Genomic DNA, 27,986 nt, shown 5'->3' on the forward strand with positions numbered 1-27,986 from the left:
CACTCCTCGCCTCTGTGACTTTGGAGGAATCGTATACCTCTGTTCACTGGATAGTTTTAAAACCACATTGAGATTATGTCTGTTTTGGGTGAATTCCTGGCCAAGATCAAGGGTAACTACCATCTCCTGGCTCAGGTAATTCTTTCCTTTTATAAGGCAGACATTGAAAAAAGGATTTTTGAACAGACTACCCTTTTATCTTCTATTCAAGACATTAAATAATATTTCTAACCAGTTAAGCAGAAAAGGAATTCTATTTAAAGGGTCGATGGGCAGAACTGATGGGCAGGCTAGAGGCTGAGCTTCTAGGACCTACACCCTAGACCATGATACAGAATCCAGATGGGGAAACTGCTGCCCCTTTCACAAGACCCTGCTGCCCTAGACCCTGTCATCAGGGCGGCCTTCACCCCATCCTCTCCTGGGTCACCCACTTCTGAGTTGTGCTCTAGCTTGGTCACATGCCTTCCTCAAAACAAGGAAAGCCAGGATTCATATTTTTGCTCCCATAGGGGAAGGCAAACAGTACCCACAAAGGCTCAAAGTAAGGAATATCCTAATTATAGAAAGTGAACATACAGGTGCAAATGTCCCCTTAAAATAATACTCAGAAATTCTTGGCACTTTTCATCTTTCTATTGGTGAAATTTCTTTTTTTTATTCCAAGAGTGAATGCTCACTTCTCTCCCCATCTTTATAGAGGTGAAAGACAGATGTTCTTAACCACTACGCCATGGGGCCGGCTCAGAGAGATGTTCTTTTTTAGTTGAGCTCTGTTGAGGCCCCTGCTTTGCTGAGCCACCTCCTTTCTTAATGTAGCTGATGAAAAGTGAAAGCCTTTTCCCATCAGAGGCACTTCCTCTATTATACAAAAGAGGAAGCACAAAAAAAGGTCTGCAGACTGAGAGGAAAATTCAAGGTGGCAGACCTTTCAGGCTAACTTGGCTTCACATGAAGGATCTCTTAGCAGTGGGACCACTGTGTTCCTCTAGGCCAGCTGCCAAGTCTCATCTTCCCCTATCCAGGAGGAACTGGCACATAACAATGGGCCACATGTCCCTTGGCCCTGTCTTGTTCTCCTGCTTCTTATCACTGCCACTGTCATCACCTGTGGCTTCCACTTTTCCTACGGCTGCCAATTATTGCACATCTTGAACAGTATATTAGGGTTCTCCAGAGAAACAGAAGCAATAGGATATATAGAGATACATAAGAGGAGATTTATTATAGGAATTGGCTCACGTGATTACGGAGGCTGAGAAGTCCCACAATATGTTGTCTGCAAGCTGGAGAACCAGGGAAGCCAGGGATATAATTCAGTCTGAGCCTGAAGGCCTGAGAACTGGGGAGCCTATGGTGTAAGTCCTGGAGTCTGAAGGCCCCAGAACCAGGAGCTCTGATGAGGGCAGAAGACAGATGTCCCAGCTCAAGAAGAGAATTCACCCTTCCTCTGCCTTTTTGTTCCATTCCAGCCCTCAGTGGCTTGGATGATGTCAGCTCACAGTGGTGAGGGTGGTCTTCTTTACTAGTTAACTAATTCAAATGCTAATCTCTTCCGGAAACACCCTCACAGACATACCCAGAAATAATGTTTTGTCAGCTATCTGGGCATCCCTTAGCCCAGTCAAGCTGACATAAAATCAACCATCACAAACAGATAGCTTTGGGCCGGCCCTGTGGCTTGGTGGTTAAGTGAGCGCGCTCCGCTGCTGGCGACCCGGGTTCGGATCCCGGGCGCGCACCGACGCGCTGCTTCTCCGGCCATGCTGAGGCCGCGTCCCACATACAGCAACTAGAAGGATGTGCAGCTACGACACACAACTATCTACTGGGGCTTTGGGGGAAAAAAATAAATAAATAAAATCTTTAAAAAAAAAAAAAAAAACAGATAGCTTTTCAGTGTGACACTGAAGCAAACATCTTCATTCTGTACTTCCTTAAATACAAACTGTATCACAACTTGATGATTTGTGTGTTTGTCAGGAAGTTGAAACCCTACAAAATCATGAATTAAGTCAGATACTTCAAATCTCACAGGTGCAAGCACTTTTTTGTTACATTGTTCTGAGGACTCCACAATAATGTCAGTGTCAAATTTGATGTTAAATTGCCTCTGGAATTCCAGAAACTGTCAGCAATTACCATCTTGAAAATTCATTTTAAGTACCAAACCTCCAGGCTGTGATCACACTTGGATCAATAGCCTGTAATAGGCAGTGTTATGATGTACACAGATGACTGATGCTGGGGAGAGCTCCGTCATGTTGCAGGATGTTTTGCTGTGTTAGCAAGAATAATAAATTTGAAGTTTGTTTCTTCTTGCAATGATTTAACTTCTTTCCTTAATGTTCACCTTTTCCAGAATGTGCACTGTGTCTGTATTCTTTCAGTTAGCATGATGTTTTTGAAATTTACCTATGTTGTGCCACAGGCATTTTAAAGACTTCATTATGGAAAATTTCAAACATATAAAAGCAAATAGCGGGCCGGCCCTGTGGCTTGGTGGTTAAGTGCGCGCGCTGCAATGCTGGTGGCCCCGGGTTCGGATCCCGGGTGCGCATCGAGGCACCACTTCTCCGTCCATCCTGAGGCCGAGTCCCACATACAGCAACTAGAGGGATGTGCAGCTATGACATACAACTATCTACTGGGGCTTTGGGGGGAAAAAATAAAATAAATAAAATCTTTAAAAAATAAATAAATAAAAAATAAAAGCAAATAGTATAATAAACCTCAATGAGCCTGACACCAACTTCAACAATTATCAACCCATGGCCGATCTTATTTTATCTATCCCCCCACCCAATCATGTTGTAGCAAATCCCAGATAGACCACTTCACCTATAAGCACTTCAATGTGTATCTCTAAAAATTAAGGACAATTTTTTTTTGGTTAACGATAATGCTATTATCTCACTTATTTCATATAAAACTTTCTGGCAAGACTACTTCATAGTAGATGGTGCGTACTTCCTATCGCAGCGCATTACGAGGTACATAACGCCTAGGGCCCCCGGATTTTGAGCCCACGACAGGAGCAGTCGCCTGTAGGGCTCCAGGAAGACATCCTTGGAACGGATCCTAAGAGGGCGGTGCCGTCTCAGAGGTGCAGGCGGCGCGCGTGCGCAGAGAGGCGCACCATCTCGGCAGCTGTAGTCCGCCTTTTCACGTGGGCGCCCGTCGTCATGGCGGCCGTGCGGAAGCCGGTGCTGCTCGGCCTTCGAGACGTTGCAGTGCGTGGCCGCCCCACAGGGCCCGGCGCCTGGACTGCCAGCAAGCTGGGCGGTCTTCCGGTGAGGTGGGGCGCCGGAGCCCGGGTGGGCGGGTGCTGCTGAGGGCTACGGGGTGAGGGAGTGGGCGAGGTCCCGGGGCCGACTCTGGGTCTGAGCGCCTCCCCTGCCCCCAGGACGCCCTGCCCGCCGTAGCGGCGCCCAGGCCGGTGTGTGACCGTTGCAGGCAGCCGCTCGCCCTGGTCGTGCAGGTGTACTGCCCGCTGGAAGGCTCCCCGTTTCATCGGCTCCTGCACGTGTTCGCCTGCCCCCGCCCCAGGTGCGGCAGCGGCGGGGCGCGCAGGTAGGCGGGGAAGTTCCCGAGCTGCCCGCGGGATTTTATACGGAGCGGGCGGGAGCTGGGGGCCGCCCCCGGCGCCCGAGGTGGGGCCGCGCCGCCGGCTGGCAGTCGCGGTGGAGCCCTCACAGCCGTTTCTCTTTACCCTGAAGCTGGAAGGTGTTCCGCTCGCAGTGCCTGCAGGTGCGAGAGGAGGAGGCGCAGGACGCTCAGGTAAAGCGGTTGTGACTAGCATATTATGATTTGCTGTAATTTGAGGATATTTTTCAGAATGTCGTTTAAGACAAACTTTAAGCCTTGTTTTTGAAGTATGTCTGAATGGCTTTTGTTCTTTTCTGAATCATAAAGTGCTATTTCTTTAAGATTTTGTGAGTTGCTCTTTTTAATATACTATGCAAGTCTTGAGGCACATAGCTTATTTTTCTGTTTGGGAGAAAGTATGGGTGTATATACATATACATGGTTGTGTGTAATACAAATATATGTGTTTGCAGCAAATATACTTACTGTCATATGTATATATGTATATAACAAACACAAATCTGCAAATCTGAATTTATTGAAGCAAAAAGGCAGGTTGGTAGCTGCAGAACAAAATTCAGCCACCCTTTGCTTGTAAATATGGCTGTACATATACACTGAGTTCTTTTTTTTTTTTTTTTTGGTGAAGAAAATCAGCCCTGAGCTAACATCCATGCCAATCCTTCTCTTTTTGCTGAGGAAGACCAGCCCTGAGCTAACATCTATTGCCATTCTTCCTCCTTTTTTTCCCTTTTTCTCCCCAAAGCCCCAGTAGATAGTTGTATGTCATAGCTGCACATTCTTCTAGTTGCTGTATGTGGGGTGCCACCTCAGCATGGCTGGACAAGCGGTGCGTCAGTGCGCGCCCGGGATCTGAACCTGGGCTGCCAGCAGCGGAGCGCGCGCACCCAACCGCTAAGCCACGGGGCTGGCCCCTACACTGAGTTCTTAATATGTGCCAGGCATAGTACTAGCAATACCAGAAAGAAAACAATGAAGACGGTAATGGCTGCCTATGTTTGTCAGGGTGCAATTGCAGATAACAGAAAAGCACTTTGACTTTTTAAAGCTGCGACAGACTTAAAATTAGGTTTTTACTAACTTACTGGATAGGTTGGAGGAGGCAACTCCAGGGATGACCTCCAGAACCACACCTCAGAACTGGCCTAAGAGTTGCGGTGTTACCTCTCCTGCGGTCAGGAAGCTGAGATGTGGTCTGGTGAGCTGGAAGCTGCCCTTGTCAGAACTGTTGACTCCAGAGGCTTGCTCAGTCTCTCTCCATCCACAGACTGGCTGCCTTTTGCCTTTGCTTCATGGCCTCTTTTTCCATTTCACTCTGTCTCAAGTTTGTGTCTCTCTCCAATGGACCTGATTAGCCAATGCCTGATCATATCTGGAACCTTAGCTGCTAAGGAGTCTGGGAAATATAGTTTTTTCTGCCAGCTTCTGCAATACATGAAGCACAACTGAAGTAGTTTGGAAATGTGGTTGAATAAACCACCATACTACATCTGCCACAATATGTGTCACCTCCAACATGCTTTTGAGTCAGTGAGGTCCAGGGAGTTGAATCAGTGTGTGTAGGGGGAAAGGGCCTGGTGTGAAGGCTCCCTCATGTCCCTGAGGAAAGTGAAGGGATGGGTAGCTGAAGGCAAGGGAATAGGTGAGATCACCCAAGTGTGCTTGAACCTCATTCACTGGATATTCTTCCAGAAACAGGACAGTGGCCTGACAGCTGAGGATTGGTGTGAAGGTGCTGATGACTGGGGAAGTGACAGTGAGGAGGCGCCTCCACCACAGCTTCCCTTGGATTTTGGAAATGATTCCAGCAGTGCCAAAGACATAGACTGCACTGCCCAGCTCCAAGACCTCTGCTTGCAGGATACTGTCCCAGGTGCTGCTCCTCCTGCACCTCCTGCGGAAGGAATGGCTTTGCCTTCTGTGGTGCCACAGTTCCTGCCCTACTACATCTCTGTCGTCAATGAGGATGATTACAGGGACTTTGTCAGTCTAGATCATGCTCATAGCCTTCTGAGGGAGTATCAACAGAGAGAAGGAATTGATATGGAGCAGTTGCTTTCCCAAAGGTGAGAATGTGTGCTGCGAGGTCGAGAGGTGACTTGATCAGGAAGCTGCCACAGTAGGTAACCTTGGTTTTACCCTAGTACCTGGAGAAACTTTTTCAGGCAGAACTTATGTGTAGGACCTTTCTGCTTCACTCCTCTTGGATGAGAAAGGGAGACAGAGACAAGGGAATCTTATCAGCCACCCTTGAGGTAGCTTGAAAACACGTTGTCTATTTATAAGTACCCTCAAGAAAATGAACAAACAGAAGTTAGGGATGCCAAGTATTTACAGAAGATGTGTTCACTTTCTCTTTAACTTTCTTTTCTGTTTTTAAATGTATAGCCGAGACAGCTGAGTTAGAAAAATGCCGTTTGTTTATTGACTCATGGCAGTGGCTCAAGAAGTGGCCTAGGACCTCGGAGACCCTCCCAGAGCCCCAGTTCTCACTTGTAAAATGGGAGTGATATTGATGTCTCTGTTGTCCATCTCATCAGGTGGTTTTAGGAGTTAAATGAGAGAATAGTCTTGAAAGGCTTTATAAACCAAAGCCCTCTAAAGAAGTAAGAATGATCATTTTTGCTATTATAATAGAGTTACAACAGGATATTTGGAGAGATGACCTGGTTCTTTACCAGAGCTGTTTCATTTGTAAGCTTTTTCAGAATAATTTTGGAGTCCCTGAAGACATATTAGTGTTTGAAAATAATCCAGATAGAGAAAGAAATGGAGTCATTGGGCGTAATGACTTCTTAAATTGCAAATAATTATCCCAAAGTTGAAAATGGCTAGGGAGCAGGGCTTGGTGAGAAGGGTGGGGCACGGGATTACTGTTAGGCATTATAAGGTATTTAATTTATGATATTTAAATTGTGTGTATATATTACTTTGGTAAAATTTTTTTAAAAAGAAAATTACCTTGTTTACTCTTCTAAATCCTGTAATTCTCTGGATATAGACACAAGAGTTTTCCATTTTTTAGTCTTCCTAGTGATGGTGATGAAAAATATGAGACGACCATAATTAAAAGTGGAGATAAGATATTTTACAAATTCATGAAGAGAATTGCTGCTTGTCAGGAGCAGATTTTAAGGTAAAAGCACATTTTATTTTATTGTTTTTCTTGGTTGTAAAAGTAATACGTGTTAGTTAGGAAAACACAGGAAAGTATAAGGAGAAAACCAAAATCCACAAACCAGGAGGCTAAGATTTTAGTATATTACGTTTACTCATTTTTTTATGCATTTGGATGCATACATGTATGTAGGTATTGTATGTTTTTTAAAAACATAATTGGGATCATAAAGTATTTATAATTTTTTTCTTTCTTTCTTTCTTTTTTTTTTTTTTTTTTGTGAGGAGGATCAGCCCTGAGCTAACATCCATGCCAATCCTCCTCTTTTTTTTTTTTTTTTTTAAAGATTTTATTTATTTATTTTTTCCCCCCAAAGCCCCAGTGGATAGTTGTATGTCATAGCTGCACATCCTTCTAGTTGCTGTATGCGGGACTCGGCCTCAGGATGAACGGAGAAGTGGTGCCTCGATGCGCACCCGGGATCCGAACCCGGGCCACCAGCATCGCAGCGCGCGCACTTAACCACCAAGCCACAGGGCCGGCCCAATCCTCCTCTTTTTTGCTGAGGAAGACCGGCTCTGAGCTAACATCTATTACCAATCCTCCTCTTTTTTGCTGAGGAAGACTGGCCCTGAGCTGACATCTATTGCCAATCCTCCTCTTTTTTTTTTTTTTTTTTTCCTCCCTTTTTCTCCCCAAAGCCCCAGTAGATAGTTGTATGTCGTAGTTGCACACCCTTCTAGTTGCTGTATGTGGGACGCCGCCTCAGCATGGCCGGACAAGCGGTGTGTCAGTGCGCGCCCAAGATCTGAACCCGGGCCACCAGTAGCGGAGCACATGCACTTAACTGCTAAGCCACGGGGCTGGCCCCTGTATAATTTTTTTCTTTTTCAATAAACGTTCATTGATATTGAGGGTTTTGCTATATATTAAAAATTTTTCAAAATGTTTTTTCTGTTTTTTTTAACTTAAATTTGCAATAGTTAATGCATTCATAAGACTCAAAGATGTTAGTTTTCTGTGTGTACTTACGGAGTCTCTTTATGCATTTATGAACAAATATGATTACATGTTACTTTCCTTTTTTTTACACAAAGGAAGCATTCTAGACACATTCCTGCTTTTTTTTTGGTGAGAAAGATTGGCTCTGAGCTAGTATCTGTTGCCAGTCCTCCTCTTTTTGCAGAGGAAGATGAGCCCTGAGCTAACATCCGTGCCCATCTTCTTCTATTTTGTATGTGGGACACCGCCACACATGGCTTGATGAACGGTGCATAGGTCCGTGCCCAGGATTCAAACCTGTGAACCCCAGGCCACCAAAGCAGAGCAGGCAAACTTAACCACTATGCCACCAGGCCGGCCCCTGTATCCTGCTTTTTTAACTCTATACTATATCTAGGAGTACTGTATCGTCTTTAGTACGTTGAGAACTTTGTTTTGAAAGAAAAGCTTTATAGTACTGTAGTCCCTTCTCCATTTTGCCTGTTGATGGCCATTTAATGTTTCTAAACTTTTGCTATTATAAGTTATATTAATGAACAATCTTGTACTTATGTCATTTTGCATGTGTGCATGTGTGTCTGTAGGTTATGTTCCCTGAAGTGACATAGTTAAGCAAAAGGGTATATGCAGTTGTAATTTTGATTGATAGCACGAGTGACTCCCATAGGACTTTAATTCCTACTAGAAATGCATAAGTGCCTGTTTTCCCATAGCCTTAACAATAGTGTGAGCTTCATGCTTTTGTATTTCTGCCAATTCAAGGTGAAAAAGGGCATCGTGGTATAATTTTACTTTGCTTTTTTTTCTTTTTTTTATTATTTGTGTGTGTGTGTGTGTGAGGAAGATCAGCCCTGAGCTAACATCCATGCCAATCTTCCTCTTTTTGCTGAGGAAGACTGGCCCTGAGCTAACATCCATGCCAGTCTTCTTCCACTTTATGTGGGACGCCGCCACAGCATGGCCTGACAAGTGGTGCGTCGGTGCACGCCCAGGATCCGAACCCGGGCCGCCAGCATCGGAGCGTGCGCACTGGACTGCTATGCCACAGGGCCGCCCCCTGCTTTTTTCTTATTATGAGCATCTTTCTCCATCTTCTTGAATCATTTCTGTCTATTCATATTCCTTTTTTTTTTCTCAAATATGTCTCAATTTTATTAAGATCCTCTATACACACCACTCTCTGGGAGGGACGTCTTCACCAGTGACACTCACTGCCCACAGGGAGCCCATGCTACTGAAGGGTTGAGTTACTGTGTGTTGGGTTGCTAGGAGGACCATAACCACTGCCCTTGCTGCTGGCCACAGAAGTCCCCAGTCTGGTCAGGGAGGCAGGCAACACTACACGCTATGACGAATACCCAGCCCAGCAGAGCTGTGAACAACTATGCAAGTAGCACAGAGGAGGGATCAGAGGCCTCTGCCTTGGTGCATCAGGGAAAGCATCATATAGGAGACAGACTTGGGCCCTGAGCCCTACTGGAGGAACTAAAGGGCAAGAATGCTCTGAGTCACAGGGGGGTCACCGACTAAGGAAAAAGGCACCCAAGTGCATAGTGGTGGGGCAGGGATAATTCAGTGAGCTGGACATCATGATGTCTAAAGTGAGAGCAGCTTGGCTGAAAGACTATTTGTTCTCCTTTGCTTCCACAGCTGCCTACCTTGACCTCCTTTAGAAAGACATACACCCTTGTTGTCTTTCTTTTTTGCCAGACTGGGTGCTCCCCATACTTGGTACCTGAGGCACTCAACTGGTGTGTTTTCAGTCCATTTCTTACTAAAGAATTTATACTTTGTTCTGTGGCCAATGGATGCCAGGGGAGTGATATGTTCCTCTGAGATTAGAGAAAAGGAATCCAGGTGAGAGATGGTGAAAGAGTTTGATCAAGGCAGAGGATATGGGAAGTGGGGGATAAATATGGGAGATATTGCCTAATGGCAGGTCTTGGTGACCATTGGATGTGACAGTAAAAGATTAGAAGGCAACAAAAATGGTCTTGGAGTTCTGGCTTGTGAATTTGGACCAGTGTTAATGCTATGCTGGAGATGGGGTTTAGGAGGCTGTTATCTGGAGCACAGTGGTCTTGATTTTTCTTGGACTACAGAGTATGTCCTTGTCAATTTGATTTACATCTTTATAATTAGATCTTTGTTGCTAATAATAGCTTTGATTTCATTTCCCCTGTGCATTCTACTTTACAAGTTTCATATATTGAAGGCATATTACTTTTATTTTTTTATTTTTATTTTTTTTTAAATGAATGTTTGTTTTATTTTTATAGTTTTATTTATTTATTTTTTTCCCAAAGCCCCAGTAGATAGCTGTATGTCATAGCTGGACATCCTTCCAGTTGCTGCATGTGGGACGCGGCCCCAGCGTGGCCGTAGAAGTGTTGCGTCGGTGCACGCCCAGGATCCGAACCCGGGCCGCCAGCAGCGGAGCGCACGCACCCAACCGCTAAGCCACAGGGCTGGCCCTACTTTTATAATATAAATAAAAAGTGCTCATAGGATATTGAATCCAAGGCCTTGGAAGTTCAAGGCCTAGGTCTTCTGTTTCTAGTTGTGGGTCCTTGGGCAAGTCACTTAACCTTTGTTCTCCTCAGTGCCTCATCTCTAAAATAAGGATGATACAACTGCCTGTTTCATAGGATTCCTCTGAGAGTTAAATGAGGTGATGAGTGAGAATACTCTGTAAAACATTTATAAATACTGGCTGTTGTTTGAAATCCACTATGCTGTGTTCTGGGGAAGCAGAGATCTGTTAGGATCTCTTAATAGTACTGGCATATTTATACATTCTTCATGATCTTAGGACAAGGGTCTGCTGAAGTACCTGATTTGTGTAAATTCTTTGGCAGTGAGGACAGTATATAACTCTTGTGCAAAGCACAGTGCCTGTAGATTGTAAGTACTTCACTAAGTGTTTGGTGGAGCCAACACCTTTTCAGACAAGGTGGGGATGAAAAGAGCCTTGGTTTTGGGATGAGAAGACTTGGGTTGGGCAGATGAATTAACCTTCATTTTCTCTCCTGTAAAATGGGCCTAATCTTACTTTATAGGATGTTTGGGAGGATTCAGTGAGATAAAGCATGTTCGTTCATCCAACAAATATTTGATTGTATTCTAAATGCTAGGCACTGTTGTAGATGCTGCAGGATAAAGTCCATGTTTTTATAGATTTTTATGTTCTAGTGAGGGAGATTAAAAATAAATAGACAGTTGTATGATTTCTGAAAGTGATAAATGAGGAAAATACAACAGTTATTTTAAGTAGGCTGTCAGGGAGGCCTCAGAGGAAATGACATACTCAGCAGGTGTAGTATATAAAAATGATTAGTGACATAGTGAAAACTTGTAAAAATGGGTTGAGAGCAAGTGGGCAGAGTGAAGTCAAATGGTCTTTCTCCCCTAATAGCTGACACAATGACTCTAAAAGGTAAAAGTCGGCCAAAAAGTAAAATAGAAAAACCAAATAAATATTAAGAAGAAAATCCCTTCCATCAGCATTGAAATAAGGAAAGGGACTTAATACCATAAAACTCAAAGTGGCAGCACAGGATATAATACATTAAATGTCTAATACATTTCTGAGTGCCTCACAGTATTTGTGTATGTAATTAATTTACTCTTCTCAGAGAAATGTACAGAAATTTCTGGTATGGTTTAGTGCAAGTTCTAACCATGCAGCCCTCTTCTCTCACCTCTGCAAGGTATACTGATTAGTCCATAAAATCCTGAGAATTGTGAGTAATAATCTTGACTCTGGAAAGAAGCAAACAGGAGGAGGATCTGTATCCTCTGATGTGGGAGTAGTGGAACTGGCTGTTAGCCAAAGAACTGGGTGTGGTGGGGTGATGGTTCAGGGAATTAGGGATTGCCTCTCAGAAGCAAAAGTTGCTGGGCTCTGTGATGAGTTAGAGTGACGACAGGGAAGTCAAGGATGGCTTCTCCTCCGTTAGAGAGGGATTTCTCCTGACATGTAAGACATTTTACATTGTCGCACAGCCCAGGTGTTCTAGTAAAGACTGCATCTGGTTTTGGCAGAACTACATCTCTACCCCAATGCCCTGTCTTTAACCATCTACGGAAAAGTATAGGAAATGAGAAATACTCTTGGAGAGGGGGAAAAGAACAGACCTGAGGTCTGAGATTGACAGGAAATCAGTAAGAAACTCCACACACCATTTTGGAGCAAATAGATGCTCTGAACAGAGTTGCCCCCTTAGGTATGAGCTAGATGAAAAATGGCGTGCCACCCACATGATCATACTGTGGGCAGTAAAATTAAGGGTATGAACAGTACATAGAAAAATGAGCTGAGAACCGTGTCTGGAAGAAAACACGATTTAAGGAACACACAATTCCCAGCAGATTTTTCAAGATGTAGAAGAACTGCATAAGAAAATGACTTCAGGGGCTGGCCCGGTGGCGAAGTGGTTAAGTTTGCACACTCCACTTCAGCAGCCTGGGGTTCACAGGTTCAGATCCTGGGCGTGGACCTATGCACTGCTCATCAAGCCATCCTTGTGGCGGCCTTCGATATACAAAATAGAGGAAGGTGGGCACAGACATTAGCTGAGGGCTAATCTTCCTCAGCAAAAAGAGGAAGATTGGCAACAGATGTTAGCTCAGGGCCAATCTTCCTCACCAAAAAAAAAGAAAAAAAATGAATTCAATAAAACCGAGAGCTCAAAGGTGAGAAAATGAAGTAGCTTGAATTGCTAAGGAAACCAAGCCACACACTATTTCATATCTAATAAAGTTAGACTATAAGGAGCATGATAGATTTGGCTGAAAATCCAAGTACTGATGTAGAGAAGACTTGAGATAATCCAGTGAATGCAGAAGAAAAAGGCAAAGCAATCAGAGAGCAGATGATATCTATGGAAGACTGATAAATATAATTACAATAGGGGTAATTGGTGTCCAAAATAGAGAACTCAATAAATGGATCGAAAAAGAATATTCAAAGATGAAATAGGAAATTTCCCACAAATGCAGGAAGAGCTAAATCTGCAAATATTAAATTACATTGAGTACAAGAGTGATTGTCAGTGAAAGTCTTAGCCTGCTGATGGTTTAAAAAGTACTGTCAATCTTTTTAATTTTAACCTTTCTGGTGGGTGATAGTGATATTTCATTCTGGGTTTGGTTTTTTTTGTGAGGAAGATCAGCCCTGAGCTAACATCCGTGCTAATCCTCCTCTTTTTGATGAGGAAGACCGGCTCTGAGCTAACATCTATTGCCAATCCTTCTCCTTTTTTTTTCCCCCCAAAGCCCCAGTAGATAGTTGTATGTCATAGTTGCACATCCTTCTAGTTGCTGTATGTGGGACGCAGCCTCAGCATGGCTGGAGAGGTGGTGTGTCGGTGCGCGCCCAGGATCCGAACCCAGGCCGCCCGTAGCGGAGCGTGCGCACTTAACTGCTAAGCCACGGGGCCGGCCCCTTTTCTGGTTTTTGTTTGTTTGTTTGTTTTTGTTTTTGTGAGGAAGATCAGCCCTGAGCTAACATTGGATGCCAGTCCTCTTCTTTTTTGCTGAGGATGATTGGCCCTGGGCTAACATCCGTGCCCATCTCCCTCTACTTTATATGGGATGCTGCCACAGCATGGCTTGACAAGCGGTGCGTTGGTGCACGCCCAGGATCTGAACCTGCGAACCCCAGGCCGCCAAAGTGGAGCACATGCACTTAACTGCTGCGCCACCGGGCTGGCCCCCTCTTTCTGGTTTTAGTTTTCATTTTCCTAACAACTAATGGCATTGAGCATCTTTTCATGTGCTTATTTAGCATCTGTATATCTTCTTTTTTTTTTTTTTGATTTACTGCACCAAATATTTACTTCTTTTTCATGTTATATAAGGGCTGTTGATTGGCTGAAGCTCTGTCCCAGCTGTGGATCAATTCCATGTATTCTTCACTCTGATCCAGGTTGAAGGAGGAATCACAATATAGCACATACTCATTGCAGTATCTCCTACTATGTCTTTAAGTGAAGAACTGTTTTCCAGAATCTCCTTGCCTCTGAAACTCCATGTTAGAATTGGCCAGAAGAGGATTTTGCTTGATGTCTTGCTAAGATTTCACTCGTTCAATCGACAAACATGTATTGTGTGAGACGCTTTTCAGATTATTTACTGCTTTCTCTAGTCACCAAGACTCCAGAAAGGTCGTGGCCCTGATAGGCTCTGAGTGCATCGCAGTGAGAGGTGAGACCTCTCCAGGGACTGGGACATTGGCAGCAGCCATTGTTGTGGCCTAGTGTGGGCATGCTGACACAGACACCATTGGAGTTCTCCCTGGGGCCTGCTAGCCCAGGGTCTGCCCCACTCACTCAGCATCTGTATATCTTCTGTAGTGAAGTGTGTTTGCATCCATTTTAAAACACCTTTATTGAGGTGCAGTTGACATAGAACAAACTGCCCAGATTTAAAATGTACACTTTGCTAAGTTTTGACATGTGTATACACCCATGAAACCATTGCCATAATCAAGGTAATAAACATCTGTCACCCCACTAGAAGTTTCTTCATACTCTTTTGTAAGTTCTCTCTCTTGCACTGTCCCATGGCCCCTCCTCATCCCCAGGCAACCATTAATCTTCTTGTCATTTTTTTTTTTTTTTCATGAAGAAGATCAGCTCTGAGCTAACATCCATGCCAATCCTCCTCTTTTTGCTGAGGAAGACTGGCCCTGGGATAACATCCGTGGCCATCTTCCTCCACTTTATATGGGACGCCACCACAGCATGGCCTGACAAGCAGTGCATTGGTGCACCCCCAGGATGCGAACCCGGGCCACCAGCAGCGGAGCGCCGCGCTTAACTGCTATGCCACGGGGCTGGTCCCTAATCTTCTTGTCATTATACCTTAGTACATTTTCTATAAATTTATATAAATGAAGTCATACAGGATATACTTTTTTTGGGGGGGGGCGTCTGGTTTCTTTTACTCAGTATAATTATTTCAAGATTCATCCTTGTTGCATGTATCAATAGTTCATTCATTTTTACTGCTGTGTAATATTCCATTTTTTGGATGGACTACAATTTGTTTATCCATTTACCTGTTGATGGATATTTATTTCCAGTTTTTGGCTATTATAAATAAAGCTTTTATAAACATTAGTGTATAAGTCTTTGTATGGACATATGCTTTCATTTCTCTTGGGTAAATATCTAGGATTGAAATGGTTGGATCTTGTGTATATGTTTAGCTTGAAGGACCAGCCAAACTGTTTTCTGAAGTGATTATACCATTTACATTCCCTTCAGCAGTGTATAAGAGTTCTAGTTCCTCCACATCCTTGCCAATACTTGGTATGGTCATTGTTTAATTTTAGCCATTCTAGAAGATGTGTAGTAGTAGTATTTCCTTGTGGTGTTATTTATTTATTTTTTCTCTCCCCAAAGCCCCTGTACGTAGTTGTACATTCTAGTTATAAGTCCTTCTAGTTCTTCTACGTGAGCTGCCACCACAGCATGGCTACTGACAGATGAGGGGTATGGTTCCATGACCGGGAACTGAACCCAGGCTGCTGAAGCAGTGAGAGTGCTGAACTTGAACCACTAGGCCTTTGGGGCTAGCTCACCTTGTGGTTTTGATTTGTAAATATTTCCTCCTTGGAAGGACATTTCCTGTAAGGCCAGTAGTGTAGAGGGCTAAATCCATTTAATCTGCAGTTGGGCTGAGTCTGGGCTTTGTTGCAGTTTTATTTAGATTCAGTTCAACTTTGGCTTTAGTGCCTTCCTCCAGACTTTGAATCAAGCACTGATAAGAGTTCAGATACCTTGCTATGCTTTACAGGCTGCTAGTTTTTGGGCCTTTCGATTTTCTTTGTTCTCTGGTTTTGCTCCTGGTACTCTGCAAGAAAGAAACAAAGTTTGTAAAGTCTTAGATGTTGGAATGTGACTTGTATGTGGCCTTGATTCAGGGTTCTTTGTTTCCTTGCCCTAGGTATTCCTGGAGTGGAGAACCACTTTTTTTGACCTGCCCTACATCAGAAGTCACTGAGCTCCCGGCCTGCAGCCACTGTGGAGTCCGAAGAACGTTTGAGTTTCAGCTTATGCCAGCACTGGTCAGCATGCTCAGAAATGCTAATTTAGGTAATAAGCCCTTTATTAATTTGAATTGTGGATTTCTGGCACTAATTTGGAATTATTTTTAAATGAAAGAGTATTGTATTTTTGTTTACTTATGAAGTATAAGCATATTACAGAAAATTTGGAAAATTGAAGTTATTTTAAGGAGATTTATAATCTGACCAATCTAACACAAATACCGATACTATTTTGGTTAATTTAAGGCCAAGCTATTTTCTTTTTTTTTTTTTTTTTTTATTTATTTATTTTTCCCCCAAAGCCCCAGTAGATAGTTGTGTGTCATAGCTGCACATCCTTCTAGTTGCTGTATGTGGGACGCGGCCTCAGCATGGCCGGAGAAGCAGCGCGTCGGTGCGAGCCCGGGATCCGAACCCGGGTCGCCAGCAGTGGAGCGCGCTCACTTAACCACCAAGCCACGGGGCCGGCCCTCAAGGTATTTTCTGTCCTTTTTTTTTTTGTGAGGAAGATCAGCCCTGTGCTGACATCTGCCAATCCTCCTCTTTTTTTGCGAAGGAAGACTGGCCCTGGGCTAACATCCATGCCCATCTTCCTCTGCTTTATATGGGACGCCGCCACAGCATGGCCTGACAAGAGATGCGTCAGTGCCCACCCGGGATCCAAACTGGCGAACCCCGGGCCTCCGCAGCGGAGCACGAGCACTTAACCGCCTGCGCCACCAGGCCAGCCCTATTTTCTGTCCTTAAAATTATTTTCAGGGGCTGGCCCGGTGGCACAGCGGTTAAGTGTGCGTGCTCCGCTTCGACAGCCCCGGGGTTTGCAGGTTTGTATTCCAGGTGCTTGCCAGTGCACTGCTTGTCAAGCCATGCTCTAGCTGCCTCCCGTATAAAGTAGAGGGCGCTTGTCAAGCCATGCTGTAGCGGTGTCACGTATAAAGTAGAGGGAGATAGGCATGGATGTTAACCCAGGGCCAGTCTTCCTCAGCAAAAAAAGAGGAGGATTGGCATCGGATGTTAGCTCAGGGCTAGTCTTCCTCACAAAAAACAAAAAATTATTTTCATCCCATTATTATATAATCAAAATTTATTATTCTTTTAAAAATTACAGGGCTGGCCCGGTGGCTTGGTGGTTAAGTGCGCGCACTCCACTGCTGGTGGCCCGGGTTTGGATCCCGGGCGCACACCAATGCGCCGCTTCTCCACCCATGCTGAGGCCGAGTCCCACATGCAGCAACTAGAAGGATGTGCAGCTATGACATACAACTATCTACTGGGGCTTTGGGGGGAAAAATAAATAAATAAATAAAAATTATAAAAATTACATGATTGTGATTATTATTTTGTCGTCATTATATAGTATTTATTTTTAGGGTTTTTTAAAGAAAGATTGAAAGTTTTTATAATAGTAACACATGTGATGCAAGGTTAAAGCAGTACAGAAATACATGCAGTAAGTAAAGGCCTTTCTAATGTCAGTTACTAGAGGGAACTATTTTTTTAATGGTGAGTTTATTTTTCTATACTTTAGTCTAAACATATGATTACACATACATATGAATATATATGTAAAACATTTTTTGGACAAAAACAAGCATACTGTTTTATAGCCCTTTTTTTCTTTCTCATATAATCAGGGAAATTTTTCCATGTTAATATATTAGAATTTTTTGCAAGTGCTTTATTGAGATGTAATTGACATATAACTAACTGTATATATTTAGTTTTTTGTTTTTTTTTTTTTTTTTTTGTGAGGAGATCAGCCCTGTGCTAACATCCGCCAATCCTCCTCTTTTTTTGCTGAGGAAGACGGCCCTGGGCTAACATCTGTGCCCATCTTCCTCCACTTTATATGGGACGCCACCACAGCATGGCTTGCCAAGCAGTGCGTCGGTGCGCGCCCAGGATCCGAACCAGCGAACCCCGGGCCGCCGCAGCGGAGCGCGCGCACTTAACCGCTTGCGCCACCGGGCCGGCCCCACTGTATATATTTAAAGTGTACAGTCAACTAAGTATTGACATATGTATACACATGAAATCACCACCACAGTCAAATAATGAATTTTTCCATCACTTCCTCAAGTCCCTGTGTGCTGTTTTCTCCCCTTCTGCCAACCCCTCATCTACTCTGTCATTATAGATTAGTTTGCATTTTCTAGAATTTTTTTTTTGTGTGTGTGTGAGGAAGATCAGCCCTGAGCTAACATCCATGCTAATCCTCCTCTTTTTGCTGAGGAATACCTGCTCTGAGCTAACATCTATTGCCAATCCTCCTCCTTTTTTTTCCCCAAAGCCCCAGTAGATAGTTGTATGTCATAGTTGCACAGTCTTCTAGTTGCTGCATGTGGGACGCAGCCTCAGCATGGCCAGACAAGCGGTGCGTCAGTGCGCGCCCGGGATCAGAACCCGTGCCGCCAGTAGCGGAGCGCACACACCCAACCGCTAAGCCATGGGGCCGGCCCTAGAAATTTTAGAAATGTAATCATATACTGTATATTTTTTGTTTGCTTCTTTTCACTAATAATTATTTTGAGATACATCCATGTCCTTGTGTGTATCAATAGTTCATACCTTATTATTGCTTACTATTTCATTTTAGGGGTGCATCACAATTTGTTTATTGATGGACTTTTTGTTGGACCTTATGTGTTGTTTCCATTTGGGACTATTAAAGATAAAGTTGCTATGAACATTTGTGTACAAATCTTTGTATGGACATAGGCTTTTGTTACTCTTGGGTAAATATCTAGGAGTGAAATGGTTGTATCATGTTAAGCGTGTTCAACTTTTTAAGACATTGCCAACCTGTTCTCCAAAGTGATTGTGCCGCTTGTATTCCGACCAGCAATACGTGAGAGTTACACATCCTTGCTAACACTTGGTATAGTCTGTCTTTTTAATTTTAGCCAGTCTCATAGGTGTTAAGTGATGTCTCATGGTTTTAATTTGCATTTTTCTAATGACTGATGATTCTGAGCGTCTTTTCATGTGCTTGTTTACCACTATATGTTTTCTTTCGTGAAATGTCTGTTCTACTCATTTGCTCCTTTTAAAAATTGAGTTGTTTGTTTTCTTATTATTGAATTTTGAGAGTTTTCTATATATTCTGGATACAAGTCCTTCATCTGATACGTAATTTACAAATATTTTCTCCAAGTCTGTGACTTGCCATTTTTTATTTCTGTTTTTTGGTATAGACTTTATTTTTTAGAAGCTTTCGATTTACAGAAAAGTTGAGAAGATAGTATGGAGAGTTCCCATACACCTCACACCTAGTTTCCCCTTTATTAACATTTTACATTAATATGATACTTTTGTCACAATTGATGAACCAATATTAATACATTTTTATTAACTAAAGTCCATAGTTTATTTAGATTTCTTTTTTTTTTTTACCTGATGTCCAAGATCTCATTCAGATACCACATTGCATTTAGTTGTCACATCTCTTGCCAGTGACGGATTTTCAGCGATTCCTCATTTTTGGTGACCCTGACAGTTTTAGGGTGTATTGGTCACTTACTTTGTAGGATGCTGCTGTATTGGAATTTATCTGGTGTTTTCCCTTGTGATTAGATTAGAATAGGGTTATGGATTATTGAGAGGAAGATAACAGGTAAAGTGCCATTTTCTTCATGTCAAACATCACATCGAGGGTGCATGCTATAAACATGATTTATGACAGTTGATGTTGGCCTTGATCACCTGGCTGAGGTAGTGTTTGTCAAGTTTCTTCATAGTAAAGCTACTCCTTTTTCTCCCTCTTCCATAACGTACTGGCTTGTCTTTTCATTCTCTAAACAATGTCCTTTCAAAAAGCAGAAGTTTTTAATTTTGAAGGCCAATTTATTAATTTTTTTTATATGGATCATGCTTTCGATGTTTTTATTTTTTTTTATTTTTTATTTTTTGTGAGGAAGATCAGCCCTGAGCTAACATTCATGCTAATCCTTCTCTTTTTGCTGAGGAAGACCGGCTCTGAGCTAACATCTATTGCCAATCCTCCTCCTTTTTTTTTTCCCCCCCAAAGCCCCAGTAGATAGTTGTATGTCATAGTTGCACATCCTTCTAGTTGCTGTATGTGGGACATGGCCTCAGCATGGCCGGAGAAGCGGTGCGTTGCTCTGCGCCTGGGATCCGAACCCGGGCCGCCAGTAGTGGAGTGCGCGCACTTAACTGCTAAGCCACAGGGCCGGCCCGCTTTTGATGTTGTGTCTAAGAAATATTTTCCTAACTCAAGAACACAAAGATAGTCTCCCAGGTTTTCTTTTAGTTTTAAGTTTTACATTTAGATTTATATCCATTTTGAGTTAATTTTGTATATGGTATGAGGTATGGATCAAGGTTAATTCTTTTTTTTTTTTTTTGTGAGGAAGATCAGCCCTGAGCTAACATCCATGCTAATCCTCCTCTTTTTGCTGAGGAAGACCTGCTCTGAGCTAACATCTATTGCCAGTCCTCCTCCTTTTTTTTTTTTTCCCCCCAAAGCCCCAGTAGATAGTTGTATGTCATAGTTGGACATCCTTCTCGTTGCTGTATGTGGGACGCGGCCTCAGCATGGCTGGAGAAGTGGTGCGTCGGTGCGTGCCCAGGATCTGAACCCTGGCCGCCGGTAGCGGAGGGCGCACACTTAACCGCTAAGCCATGGGGCCGGCCCTAGGTTCATTCTTTTCTGTATAAATATCCAATTGTTTCAGCACCATTGATCGATAAGGCTATCATTTCTCTGCTGGATTATCTTTTCGCCTTCGTTGAAAATTGGTCGTCCACATATGTGTGCATTCATTTCTGTCTTCTGCCTTCTGGTCCATTAATCTCTTTTTCTATCTTGATACCACTGCCACATTGTCTTGATTACTGTAGCTTTATAATAAGACTTGTAATTTGGTAGTGTTAGTCGTCCAGCTTTATTCTTCCTTTTCAAAGATGTTTTGGCTCTTCCGGGTCCTTTGCATTGCTATATGTATTTTAGAATCAGCTTGTCAATTTCTTTAAAAATAGATGACTTTCTGAGATTTTTGATTGGTATTGCGTTGATTCTCTGGATCAGTTTGGGGAGAATTGATACCTTAACAATGTTGAGTCTTCTGACCCATGCACATAGTATATCTCTCCATTATTTAGGTTGTCTTTAATTTTCTGCAGCATTGTTTTGTAGTTTTCAACTTATAGTCTTGCACATCTTTTTTTATTTTTGTGCCTCAGTATTTAATGCTTTTTTATGCTGTTGTGAGTGGCAGTTTAAAAAATTTCAATTTCTTGGGCTGGCTCGGTGGCGCAAGCAGTTAAGTGCGCGTGCTCTGCTGCCGCAGCCCAGGGTTCGCTGGTTCGGATCCCGGGCGCGCACCGACGCACCGCTTGTTAAGCCATGCTGTGGCGGTGTCCCATATAAAGTAGAGGAAGATGGGCACGGATGTTAGCCCAGGGCCAGTCTTCCTCAGCAAAAAAGAGGAGGATTGGCATCAGATGTTAGCTGAGGGCTGGTCTTCCTCACAAAAAAAAATTTCAATTTCTTATGTTTGCTGCTAGTATATTAAAATACAGTTGATTTTTTAAAAATTTGTGCTAACTGCTTCGCCATAAGAAACGATGAAATCCAGCCATTTGTGACAACATGGATGGACATTGAGGGTATTATGCAAAGTGAAATAAGTCAGAGGGAGAAGGTCAAATACCATATGATCTCCTTCATTAAGTAGTAGATAATAACAACAACAAACAAACTCATAGAGACAGAGATTGGATTGGTGGTTACCAGAGGGGGCGGGGGGAGGGAGGAGGGCGGGGGGAGGGAGGAGGGCGAGAGGGATAATTTGGCCCATGTGTGTGGTGATGGGTTGTAATTAGTATTTGGGTGGTGAACATGATGTAATCTATGCAGAAATAGAAGTATAATGATGTACACCTGAAATTTATATAATGTTATAAAGCAATGTTACTGCAATAAACAAAAAATTAAAAAAATAAGAAAAAAAATAAAAAAATAAAAAATTTGTGGTAAAATATACATAACATAAAATTTACAGTTTTAACCATTTCTTTAAGTGTACAATTCAGTGGCATTAAGTATATTCACAGTGTTGTGTAACCGTCACTACTGTTTCTTTCCAAAACTGTTTCATCATCCCAAATAGAAAATCTGTACCCATTAAGAATTGACTCTCCCCCCTCCCCCCCAAAAAAAGAATTAACTCCCCATTCCATCTTCCTGCAGTCCCTGGTAACCTCTATTCTACTTTCTGTCTCTATAAATTTGCCTATTCTAGATACTTCATGTAAGGGGAATCATAAAATATTTGTTCTTTTGTGCCTGGCTTATTTCATTTAGCATAATGTTTTCAGAGTTCATTCATGTTGTTGCATGTATCAGAATCTCCTTCGTTTTTATAGCTGGATAACATTCCATTGTATGTGTATACAAATTTTGTTTATCCATTCATTTGTTGATGGGGGTTTCCATCTTTTGGCTATTGTGAGTAATGCTGCTGTCGACATTGGTATACAACTGTCTGAGTCCCTGTTTTCAGTTCTTTTGGGTACTGGTGTTGCTGGATCGTATGGTAATTCTGTGGTCAACTTTGTGGGGAGCCTCCAAACTGTCTACCACAGTGGCTGCACCATTTTACATTCATACCAGCAATGCATGACGATTCTGATTTCTCCACATCCTCATCGACACTTGTTATTTTCTGTTTCTTTCATAATAGACATCCTACTGGGTGTGAGGTAGTGTCTCATTGTAGTTTTTATTTGTGTTTCCCTAATAACTAATGATGTTGAGTATCTTTTCATGTGCTTATTGGCCATTTGTATATCTTGTTTAAAGAAATGTTTATTCAAGTCCTTTCTTTTGGTTGTTTTTCTTTCTGTTGTTGAATTGTATGAATTCTTTATATATTCCAGAAGTTTTTAATTTTGATGAAGTCCATTAATCTGTGTTTTCTTTTATTGCCTGTGCTTTTGGTGTCATACTTAAGAAATCATTGCCTGGGCCGGCCCCGTGGCTTAGCAGTTAATTGCGCACGCTCCGCTGCTGGCGGCCCAGGTTCGGATCCCGGGCGCGCACCGACGCACCGCTTCTCCGGCCACGCTGAGGCTGCGTCCCACATACAGCAACTAGAAGGATGTGCAGCTATGACATACAACTATCTACTGGGGCTTTGGGGGAAAAATAAATAAATAAAATTATTTAAAAAAAAAAAAGATGTCTGCCTTCCTTCACATCAACTCATTCCAACAACTTACTTCTTTTTATTTATTTATTTATTTTTCCCCCAAAGCCCCAGTAGATAGTTGTACATCATAGTTGCACATCCTTCCAGTTGCTGTATGTGGGACGCGGCCTCAGCATGGCCAGAGAAGCGGCGCGTCTGTGCACGCCCGGGATCCGAACCCGGGTCGCCAGCAGTGGAGCGCAGGCACTTAACCGCCAAGCCACGGGGCCGGCCCATCTTAACCATTTCTAAGTGTATAATTCAGTAATGTTAATTTTATTCATATTATTGTGCAACCAATCTCCAGAACTTTTTCCTCTTGCAAAACTGAAACTGTATACCCATAACAACTCCCCGTTTCCCCTTGCCCCTAGCCCCTGGCAACCTGTTCTACTTTCTGTCTCTATAAATTTGACTACTTTAGCTACATCATGTAAGTGTAATCATACAGTATTTGTCCTTTTGTGACTGCCTTATTTCATTTAGCATAATGTCCTTAAGTTTCATCCATGTTGTAGCATGGTCGGAATTTCCTTCCTTTTTAAGGCTGAGTAATGTTCTATTGTGTAGATACAACCACATTTTGTTTATCTGTTCTATTGTCGGTGGACACTTGGGTTGCTCCTACCTCTTGGATGTTGTGAATAGTACTGTTATGAACATGGATGTACAAAGATCTCTTCGAGATCTTGTTTTCAGTTCTTTTGGATATATACCCAGAAGTGAAATTGCTGGGTCCTATGGTAATTCTGTTTTTAATTTTTTGAGCGACCACCTTACTGTTTTCTGTAGTGTCTGTACCATTTTCTATTCCCAGTGAACAGTGCACAGGGTTCCAATTTCTCCCTTTCCTCACCAACACTTATTTTCTGTTTTTTTGATAGTAGCCATCCTAATGGGTATGAAGTGGTATCTCGTGGTTTTGATTTGCATTTCCCTAATGATTAGTGATGTTGAGCATCCTTTCATATAAATGGCTTGTTAGCCATTCACATACCATTTTAGGAGAAATATCTACTCAAGTTCTTTGTCCATGTTTTAATCGGGTTATTTATTTTTTTGTTGTTGAGTTACAGGAGTTCTTTATATATTCTAGATATTAACCCCTGATCGGATATGATTTGTAAATATTTTCTCCCATTCCTTAGATTGCCTTTGCACTGTTAATTGTGTCCTTTGATGCATATAAGTTTTTAATTTTGCTATAGTCCAATTTGTCTATTTTTCCTTTTGTTGCCTGTGCTTTTGGTGTCATATCTAGGAAATCCTTACTGTGTACTTTTATAAAAGGGAAGCACACAGTAAAGTGCACTGATATTAAGTGTACAGCTTGATGGATTTTTATATATATACGCCCTGTAACCACCTCCCAGGTTAAGATAGGGGATGTTTCCAGTGTGCCAGAAGGCCCCCTTGTGTCCCCTTCCCTGTCAGTAAGCCCCTCCCTCTCTAAGGTTGTCACTCTTCTCGTCTCTATTCCCATATGAGTTTTGCCTGTTCTGGAACTTCACACAAATGGAATCATAGAGTGTATGACTTTTGGGCCTAGCTTCTTTTGTTTATCAATATGTCTTTGTTACTTTTATCTTCTAATCCTTGTCTTAAATTGTTCGGCTATTGTATTATTTTTCAAAAGCTCCTCCTTGTTCTCTGAAACTTTTTCATATCACCTTTTTTTGTTTATGAGTTCAATATCCTCTCTTATATCTTTAAGAATTGTTCTATTTTTTAAGTTTTCACTTGTTACCTGTATTGTCTATTACCTGTAATTTACCTTTTTTATGTGCTTGTTTTGATCCCTGAATTTTATGTTGGAGATTTTCTGGAAATGTCTGGTGAACCTTGGAAATCACCATTATTAACGACATTAGTAAGCATCATTCCAGTCAACATTCTTGACATAAATACAGACAGAAAGACAGATGGATAGATGCATAGAAAAAAGATTTTTCAGGGCCAGCCCTGGTGGCCTAGTGGTTAAGTTCAGTGTGCTCTGTTTCAGCAGCCTGGGTTCAGTTCCCAGGCACAGACCTACACCACTCATTTGTCAGTGGCCTTGCTGTGGCAGTGGCTCACATGCAAAAACAGGAAGATTGGCAGTGGATGTTAGATCAGGACTAATCTTCCTCAGCAAAAAAATAATAATAATTTCAAAAAACAGAAAAATTCAGCACATACTAATTAAAAATATTAGAATAAATTTATGCAAATTTAACATAAAGAAAATTAAGTGTAAGTGAAGCAGTTGCTGGACTTCAGGTAATGGGTTCTTTACTCAAGAGGGCCTAGTTTCTAAAAGATCCTTCTGAAATTAGGAGAATTGCATTCATTCCATGTTTCAATTTTAGTATGCATTTGGCTCCTCCCTATAACAGATAAGGAAATTTATACCCTATTCCACCCCCAGATATTTTAGTATCATTTTTGCTTTATCAAGGTTATAAGTCTGTATTTGGTAAGCATAATTCTCACAGCTGTTTAGCTTTAGTTCTATATTTACATGGTTTCAGTGCGCACACCGCTCTTTTACAATGAGCTTTTCCATTCATGAATCCTTTATTTTGATTCTTCTCCTCTAGGTAGATTCTATCAAGTAATAGCCTCAAGGAGGGCTCATAAGTATTGTTCTTACTTCAGAATGTATGTGCCAGTCGGCCTTTATATTTGAAGGACAACCCATATAAAATTCTTAAGCCCCACTTTCTTCAGAACTTTGTATACCCCCGTGCTGTCATCTTCTGACAGTGAGAGCCCCGTGGCCCTTTTACCTGGTGCCTTCTGTCATCTCCCGTGGCTGGAGCTCACTGGGAAGTACATTATTCTGATAATCCCTGAGATCTTTCATTTTTATTTAGATATCTTTTGGCATTGAATGTTCCTTTGTAGAAGTCTGAGGGTGGTCTGATTTCCCCCCTTTTGTAACTAACGTTTGTGCTAGGATGCCTGTAGAATTTTCTTCATTCATGAAGTCCAGTCACTGGACTAGCTTATGTCTTGCTGTCCCATTGTTCTGTAATCCTTTTGTCATAGGACAAGATGGGTCTTCAAACCTGCATGTTTAGTTTTTCTTCCCTTTTATTTCTGAATATCTTTTCTGTTGCATCTGTAGCTTTTCTACAGAAGCAACGCTGGTTGCTTTGGTCGCCTTTCTTCTCTCAGATCCGTGTTAGCATCTTTTCTCTTTCCCTCTGCATTCATTGAGATTCTCTCAAGCCTTTCCTTTCTGCCTCTGATTAGGTTTCCACCTGTTTGTTTCATTCCTGTGGTTTCTGATGTTTTTGATTAAATGTGTAAAGGGGCTGTTTTGACCTCCTCGTCTTTCCTCTTTCTCCTACCCCTTCCTCAGCCCCCAACTGCGGCAGGTCTCTGGGCTCAGGCCTCATGTGCAATACTCAGCTCCTTGGTATTGTGTTCCGTCCGATTCCTTGCACCTCCTTTCCTATCCTGGTGGTTACTCGTTCTGAGGCTCCAGGCTCTTCATGCCCTCTGTAAACTGCCTGTTGCATGTTCTGGTTGGAAATTATCTCAGATTCACCAGGTTATTTCTCCCAAATCAGCTCTATTTTGGCCTTTTTTGTTCTGTCTTTGATGATTTTCTTTCCATTATCCCTGCCTACATTTTTCTGTGTGTATTTTTTCCTTGCTGTTCCAAACCAGTTGCCTACCTCATCCTGTTGACTCTTGTTTTCCTATTCTGATATCACAGGAGTTCCTGTTGCTCAAAATTTCTTGGTGCCATTCTTCATGGCTCCATCCATTGATAAATCTCTATAAATTCTTAGGATTTATTTTGTACTTTTTGGCTGAATCCTCTCTTAGAGGGAGAGTCTTCTGTTAGTGTGACATTTTTAAGTGATTTTCAGTGTCGGGTAGTCTACAGAGTTGTAACGAAGACTTGTTGAGATTTTTGTTTATTTTCAAAGTATATTTTCCTGATAAATCTGCTTTTCATCATTGTAGGAAGTACTGTGGCTGTCTTGTGGCTGAAAACTAGTGAGCGCTGTTTTGCTTTACCTGATTATTTTCTCAGCTTATAAAATCATTCCCTGTAGCAACACCAGTTCTCTTGATACTGAGCCATCTTTCTCCTTCCCTTCTGTTCTCTTCTAACTGCTTAACCTCTTTGTTTTACAGTGAACATTTAAGATGTGCCAGGCTCTGTTCTAAGTATTTTACATGTATTAGCTTATTTAATCCCCTCACAACAGTCTTATCATCCTGATAAGTAGTCATTATTACAGAGAAGGGGAATCACTTGCTCAAGGTGGTAGAGCTGGGATTTGAACCCGAGAAATCTTGCTCCAGAGTCTGGGCTCTATCCACTAAGTGAACTGTCAAATATTGAGTGTACCTCATAACCTTTCTCTTTGCTGGAATCCTGAATATGTTATATTTTACAGGTTTTTCTGTGGAATTTGGAACAATTTTAATTTACACGTGTGAGAAGAGTTGCTGGCCTCAAAATCAACAGACTCCCATGGAAGAATTTTGTATTATACAGGAAGACCCAGATGAATTATTATTTAAGTAGTGCATTTCCTTTTATTTGGATAAATTAAAACAAATTTTAATGTCCATATTTGTGTGTTTTTACCTCATTTTGACTCATAAGTTATTAATTCTTGATTTTGAGTGTTAACGTTTTTGCTTTTTGGAACTTGTGCTGAGGTGGGAGCCAGGACTTAGAACCTCCTGGCTGTGGGCTGGTTTAACCCTTCCAGAGTCAGTGGCCTGTCTCCACAGTGGCAGCTCGGGATGTGGCTCCTCTGTAGCCAAACCAGAGGGCAGGTGTTCCCCACACAGGCAGCCTGGTGGACATTCTAGTGGAGGGCAGCTGGAGAGCCATGAGCAGCAGTTAGTCTCTTGTTAGTCCTGCTGCCTCTGCCTTCACTGCACTCTGTTGCCATCCCTGGGTGCTGACAGATCAGACCACTGGACCTGCTCCAGCTGCTTGAGGCTCCTGCCCTGAGACATGAGCTGTTTGGACTTG

At 42.4% G+C, this 27,986-nt stretch overlaps 1 protein-coding gene across 2 annotated transcripts; it reads left to right on the forward strand.

The window, feature by feature from the left end:
- Positions 1 to 3,160: 3,160 nt before the first annotated feature.
- Positions 3,161 to 27,571, forward strand: PDCD2L (programmed cell death 2 like). Of its 2 annotated transcripts, XM_004439710.3 has the most exons (7): positions 3,162 to 3,293; positions 3,407 to 3,573; positions 3,720 to 3,780; positions 5,302 to 5,675; positions 6,635 to 6,745; positions 15,683 to 15,831; positions 27,397 to 27,571. In XM_004439710.3, exons 1-7 carry the CDS (start codon positions 3,186 to 3,188, stop codon positions 27,525 to 27,527), a joined length of 1,101 nt encoding a protein of 366 aa, XP_004439767.1. In that variant the 5' UTR covers positions 3,162 to 3,185; the 3' UTR covers positions 27,528 to 27,571. The 2 variants fall into 2 exon arrangements, with proteins under 2 accessions (XP_087278262.1, XP_004439767.1); XM_087422136.1 differs by lacking the exons at positions 15,683 to 15,831; positions 27,397 to 27,571 and adding an exon at positions 13,659 to 14,853 and having other exon boundaries at positions 3,161 to 3,293.
- The last annotated feature ends 415 nt before the right edge of the window (positions 27,572 to 27,986 follow it).

The sequence above is a fragment of the Ceratotherium simum genome, chromosome 33 (assembly GCF_057802395.1).
Source record: "Ceratotherium simum simum isolate JZ-2026a chromosome 33, ASM5780239v1, whole genome shotgun sequence".
Classification (NCBI taxonomy): domain Eukaryota; kingdom Metazoa; phylum Chordata; class Mammalia; order Perissodactyla; family Rhinocerotidae; genus Ceratotherium; species Ceratotherium simum.